Source organism: Photinus pyralis, unplaced genomic scaffold, assembly GCF_008802855.1.
Source record: "Photinus pyralis isolate 1611_PpyrPB1 unplaced genomic scaffold, Ppyr1.3 Ppyr1.4_LG2, whole genome shotgun sequence".
Taxonomy (NCBI): Eukaryota; Metazoa; Arthropoda; class Insecta; order Coleoptera; family Lampyridae; genus Photinus; species Photinus pyralis.
Genome location: NW_022170403.1, coordinates 26,402,970 through 26,408,791, shown reverse-complemented (window position 1 = coordinate 26,408,791; position 5,822 = coordinate 26,402,970). Strand labels below are relative to the sequence as shown.

At 35.9% G+C, this 5,822-nt stretch overlaps 1 protein-coding gene across 1 annotated transcript in view; it reads right to left on the bottom strand.

Moving 5' to 3' along the window:
- Nucleotides 1–387: 387 nt before the first annotated feature.
- Nucleotides 388–5,822, bottom strand: part of LOC116163906 (mitogen-activated protein kinase kinase kinase 15-like) — a 30,852-nt gene continuing 25,417 nt past the window's right edge. The window contains exons 14-17 of the mRNA XM_031478037.1: nucleotides 5,496–5,812; nucleotides 5,066–5,244; nucleotides 4,323–5,017; nucleotides 388–557 (exon numbers count right to left, since the gene is read on the bottom strand). Of these exons, the coding sequence (XP_031333897.1) occupies nucleotides 388–557; nucleotides 4,323–5,017; nucleotides 5,066–5,244; nucleotides 5,496–5,812 (1,361 nt within the window). The remainder of the gene's footprint in view (nucleotides 558–4,322; nucleotides 5,018–5,065; nucleotides 5,245–5,495; nucleotides 5,813–5,822) is intronic.

Genomic DNA, 5,822 nt, shown 5'->3' with positions numbered 1-5,822 from the left:
TAAGAATCCAAACAACCGAATCATTTTTAAGGCGGTGCATATGACCAAGCATTATAGCAACAATATCAGTATCAACACTTCTGATTACTATTTCTGCTCGATAGTCAACGCTGCATGCATGAAATACCACTTTAGTATCGGCTTCCTCGTGTGCTGGGCATGACAGCGCTTCATCAACACATGAGAAAACTGTTGGAATCGTTAACAATGAAAGAATGACATTGTTTGAAATTGATGTGGATAATTTTGTTGCCAATAAATGGTACCACATCATCAGTAGCCCAATGTAAAATAAAAAAATTAACCAGAGCTTCTTTGAAATTTAGATTTTTCAACTCTTTCGTGAAGTCACTTGATCGAACTTGGTCAGGTCCAGTTATGGTGTACCTACTCTAATTGCGTAGATTCAAACCGTTGGGAATGCTCGTAATCTTTGATGGATGGTGTAAAGTACTGATCAAAGATCACGTCAATTCTCGATGCTTGTAATTGAGTAACCATTTGCAAAAATTTACCATGTGAATGACAGATGATGCGCGGTAAAAGATCGCAGTAGGCTAAACGCGCTGTCTCACTCGCATTCACGTGAACAGTTGTCGCCTCGCGCTCGCACCTATAGCAGACTTTCAACGTGTCTGGCAAGATGTAGAAACCATTAAAACTGTCCGGCTATGGAGGTAACATCTTTCTATAGGTCCCCAAGTAACATATATAAAGTTCAGCTTTTATACTATAACGAAAGTACAATCATAATTTTTTAATGTTTAGGGGTGTCTGGCAGGGGGTTGCAACTATACTAAGTGTCCGGCAATGGATGACGTAATTTCTAATGTTAATACGAAGAAAATATAGAAAATGTGAGCTTTATACTTTAACAAATTTGATGTAACATTTTATACACCTTTACTACCTGTTATCTGCGTAAGTAACCACAACTCAAATTCTATACTCGCTGATCGTTCTTACCTGTGTTAGAGGCACTAACAGAAAAACTTTTAGCTTTTATAAAATGACGAAGGTCTGGCCGTCGTGGGCTCTTACCCTATTAGCTGTAATTCGTTATTTTTTTAAAAAGTAGATGTCCAGTAGTAATTGAATATCGCAGTTATCATAAAACTTAGAGACGCTGCAGTTTTACTAACCATGAAATGACTAACAACTTTTTTTGCTAGGCTACCTTCCGCTAGTCAGCCCTAGCTCACCAAGCGATCTGACCCAATAACAGCCGATCGACTATGGTCGGTTAACAATGACCTGTGTGTGTTGTCACCACTTCAAATAACTCAAGTACAGATCTTCTCTCAGGGCACAAACACGAGGGTGTTGTCTTTAGCTTCGATTCTCACTTGGGACCTCCTTGATCACTGAGCCACTCAAGTCCCACAACCATGTCAAGGTCCAACAAGGTGCAAGGAAAATTTCAAAGGTAACTTGATTTTTTAAAATGAAACTGCAAAGTTTTGTTTATTGCTTCAAATGTAGCATTTGATTACCTTTTTAACGATGTAAGCATATTCTTTGTAATTCAACATTTTCTAATAATTCAGTGTTTTTTTTATTTTCAAAGCCTCTCAGTAATTAGTAAACTTTTGAATAATAAGCCATAAAAAGCCATATTGAAAAACATTAAAAGGAAATTAAATGAAATAACATTTTTATTATACCTGAATCACAATCTCCGTTTTAAACACTCAAATGTGTGTGAAAAAGGGCCTTTAAAACACACGTGCTTTAAAGTTGCTAAGTAACGATACTTCAAGTATGACTTTTGAAACTGTCATCTGGATGAAATAAAAAATCCTCTTAGGTCGCTTTCTGTAAAGAACATTTCTTTGGCTTTTGTACCCATCCTTTGGTTGAAGCTTTCACAAACGCGCGTAATTTAGGGTATGCTTCCAAATCTGTTCCACTTTTTAATCGCAGCATTACTTTAAAGTAATATAATAATAATATAATATAATATAATATAATATAATATGGAAGATTTAAATACCTTTGACATTTCCTTCATATATGCCAGCATTATGGATGCATTTAAGACTGTATTCGTAAGTAACTTCCTATTCGTCCATGGAAACAACTTTTCATATTCTTTATAATAGGCTTTACTGGAGTTGGATTTTACACCTACCAACGTTTGTTTAGATTTTACAACAACCGATTTAATGGACGGTGTATTATTTTTTTCACTTATAATTGCACAAGAGGTTTGTATTTTACCGAGTAAATTTGGGTTGTTTAGGTAATGAAAATCTGTTGCCTAGCAATTAGACGAGAAAAACTGTCAACTAATAAAAATGCGACACCGCAGGTGGAGCATTTTTAGGTTGACAGTTTTTTCGAGTCCAATTGCTAAAAGGAAACAGATTTGAATTGCCACAATCCAAATTTATTCGGTTTAAATACAAACCTCGAGTGTAATTCGGCAGGACAATTTAACGAACAAGAAATTCACCAAACTAATCAATTATTGACAGACGTCAAACTACTCATATGGGTAAGGATAATGCGATTATTGGTTCGAAAATGAATAAGTGAAAAAACCACTAGTGCATTTGTCGCTGGAAAAGTTGCAGGTAACTTTTGCCGCTGTCAAAGTGACAATTGCACTGCGGCTTATGCGATTTTTTATACATGAGTTGAATTGTCAACGGAAATCGTTTTATTCACAAAGACGATAATTTTTATAAGCAAACGTCAAGTGACATTTCCATGGCAATCGTGAAATTACGAACACCCAGCCCACTTAATTAGACATGTATATTTGAGTATAACGTCAATATGATTTCATTGTATTTTCTATTTTTAAATTATACTGCAGGTATAATAAAAAATACTATAAGATACACGTGTATAATTGGTCTTTAAAGCACTTGCACCGTTAAAGGCACTCCGCTTTGCGTCGTACTATCCTTGTTTCTAACCGCATTGATATATGATTAAATTGAAGTATTAAAACAAAACATAATCTCCTTGTGCTGTCATTGTCACGTTTGGCAAGCATGTACTGTATGTCCATAAGCACCATACTGCATGTGGAGGTGCGAACGTGCTATAGTAACACTGCAGAGCCACAGCCTTCTAAGTTTTATGATAACTGAAATATTCAGTTTTCAGAGGACATCTACTTCCTAAAAAAACTTGCTGTGGCTAGCAGATACCACCTGCACACCTAAGCATGCGCGATTCTGCTCTTTTATGTCTAGGAATATGTGTACCAAATTTGGTTCCAATTGGTTCAGCTGTTTAGCCGGAAATGAGAGTACAGACAGACCAATTGTGCCTTTATCTTCAGCCTGTGAATTAAATAATTTGGTTGTTTTGCGATGCAAGTGATACAACAGTATTATTACTGTTTGAGAGCAATTAAGTAAATATTAAGTAAGTAATCATTATTGGAAATTATCAAACAATGAGTTAAGCAAACATAAAAATGTTATTTAAATTGTGGAAATAAAATTATTAACAAATATTTTTTTCATCAATCAAATAACATAACAACCAGTTTTATTAACTTATTAATGTTTGCACTGACAAATTTAAGCGGAGCTTAAAATCTATGGCAACCAATGTCTCAATAATCGTTGCCATGGATTTTAAGCTCCGCCTAAAAATTTGTCTGTGCATACGGCAACATAAATTCCTACATGATTGATGTTTATTGTTTGTTAAACAAAAATCCCTTTATTAATTGAAATATTTCTTTCAGTGCAATTGAATTGTTCGTTAGGTTATATTTATTTATTATCCCTCTCTTGTTCTGGGCCCTCAACAGGCTTGCGCTCAATTACAGAATGACCCACATAATGCTTTTTAGAGGTGCCTTATACAGTGTAAATGCATGTACCCCATGCATATAACAAGCACTTTTTAAACAATTTAATTTAATGTCTAATGCAAAAACAAAAAACCTAAAAATGAAGAAATATAATATTGGTTGTTATTTAAAATGGTTAAAATATAAAATTTTAGAACAAAAAAATTTAAACAGCTTAACAAATAAAATATAGGAAGATGTTTGATTAAGTTAATATAGTCCGTTAACCGAAACAAATGGGGCTGGTGGCGTTTAGGTACATGCAGTAAAATGCAATTATTTTTTAACAGTGCAATAGGTATACTGTTCATTGAATGTTGAAAAGTTTCTCCATTTTTCTTTGGTGTTTCGGTCTTTTCGAATAAACACGATTTTGGTTACTAGAGATTTGGTTAGTTAGTTAAATTTCGACTTGCTACTGTATATGTTTACTCCTTTCTTTCTTTTATTAAAAAAAATATGTATATGAATTTTACATTATAAGTTGTAAATGTAAGGAATTTACCTGTGGCCATTTCGACAACAGTGCATCCTAGAGACCAAATATCAGCAGGAGCTCCATACCCTCTTTGACCTTTGTCTATCACTTCTGGAGCCATGTACTGTAGAGTTCCGGCGAAAGTTTCTGTGCTCGTACAAAGTCCGGCTAATCTTTTCGAAGTACCAAAGTCTGATATTTTCACAACTCCACTGTAGGTGTTCACTAATACATTGTCACCTTTGATATCACGATGCACAATTTTCTGATCGTGCAAATACTTCAACCCTTCTAAAATCTGACGTGTGTAATACGCAATCGTATGCTCGTTTTCTTTAAGCGGGCCCCACTTAGAGCGTAAAAGTGCGCTAAGGGAACCTCCAGGTACTTGTTCCATAAATATTTTAAAATAATTATTTTCAGAAAGTGAACCCAAATATTGGACTATATTCCGATGGCGTAATTGAGAGTGAAGACGTATCTCTTCGTGTAACGGTTGCACAGCACCCAAATTTTTCTCAGGCACCTCCTTTACGGCGATACGAACTTGTGTGTTGAGATCACGAGCAGCGTAAACGACACCGTAGGTACCCTTGCCTAGAATTACCCGCTTGGACAGCTCGTCCATTTCATACTCAAAACGAATCTCGCGTGGAGGTTCCATCTCCACTAATCCTTCTTGGTCAACTGTTAGTTCCAAGATCAGACTGTGAATTCGTTCTCTGCGACAAATTTGAATTAGATTCATATTTACATGATGAAATTTTTACCTGCACGCCTCGGATGGCAAAAAAATTTGAAAATCGTCTGAATTTTGATTTACATATAAAAACAGGCAACGGTCATCACGTTTGTAAAGACTGACGCTACGTATCATTGCGGCAGTAAATTCGAAGTCGTGCATTTGTGTGCAGGTGCCACGTAAACTTTCCACACATAAATTAGTTACCTACGAAGACACATAAACATACTGCGGTAGAAATGAAAATTTAAAATACTTGTAAAGACTTTTGTTCGGTTTCCAGATTAACACAAACATACGTAGGCATTAGTTCCTTGCTTGGCTCAAGAACCAAAGCCGGAAATCTAATACTATCATCTGCAGGAGCACGAGTAGCTTCAAGAAAAAATTCCATCCAAAAATGAAAAATCTGCAAACATTTCGTGCGTAAGTACTTCCCACTCAATAAACATACAGACTTGTTCTTCAGGTGAGCGTTCGTCATCCTTCCTCCGACGAAATCTATCGATCAACTCGATATTCCCAATAGTCGACTTGAGATACCAATCCGGCGGTTTGAGCTTGAACATACATTCGGCGGCCTGAACTGCATTAGTGTAATGTTGCACCAAAACCGAAATTTCAAAAAACGTAGCGACATCCCAGTAATCTTGTAACGATTCCAAACTGCCCTTTTTGCCGATTAGATTATTTAAAACCATTCCGATGTGTTGTAATTCCTCGGACTTTCCTATTTCGGCCCCAAGAATAACTAGGAGAGTAGCCAGATTAATACCTGAAAATTG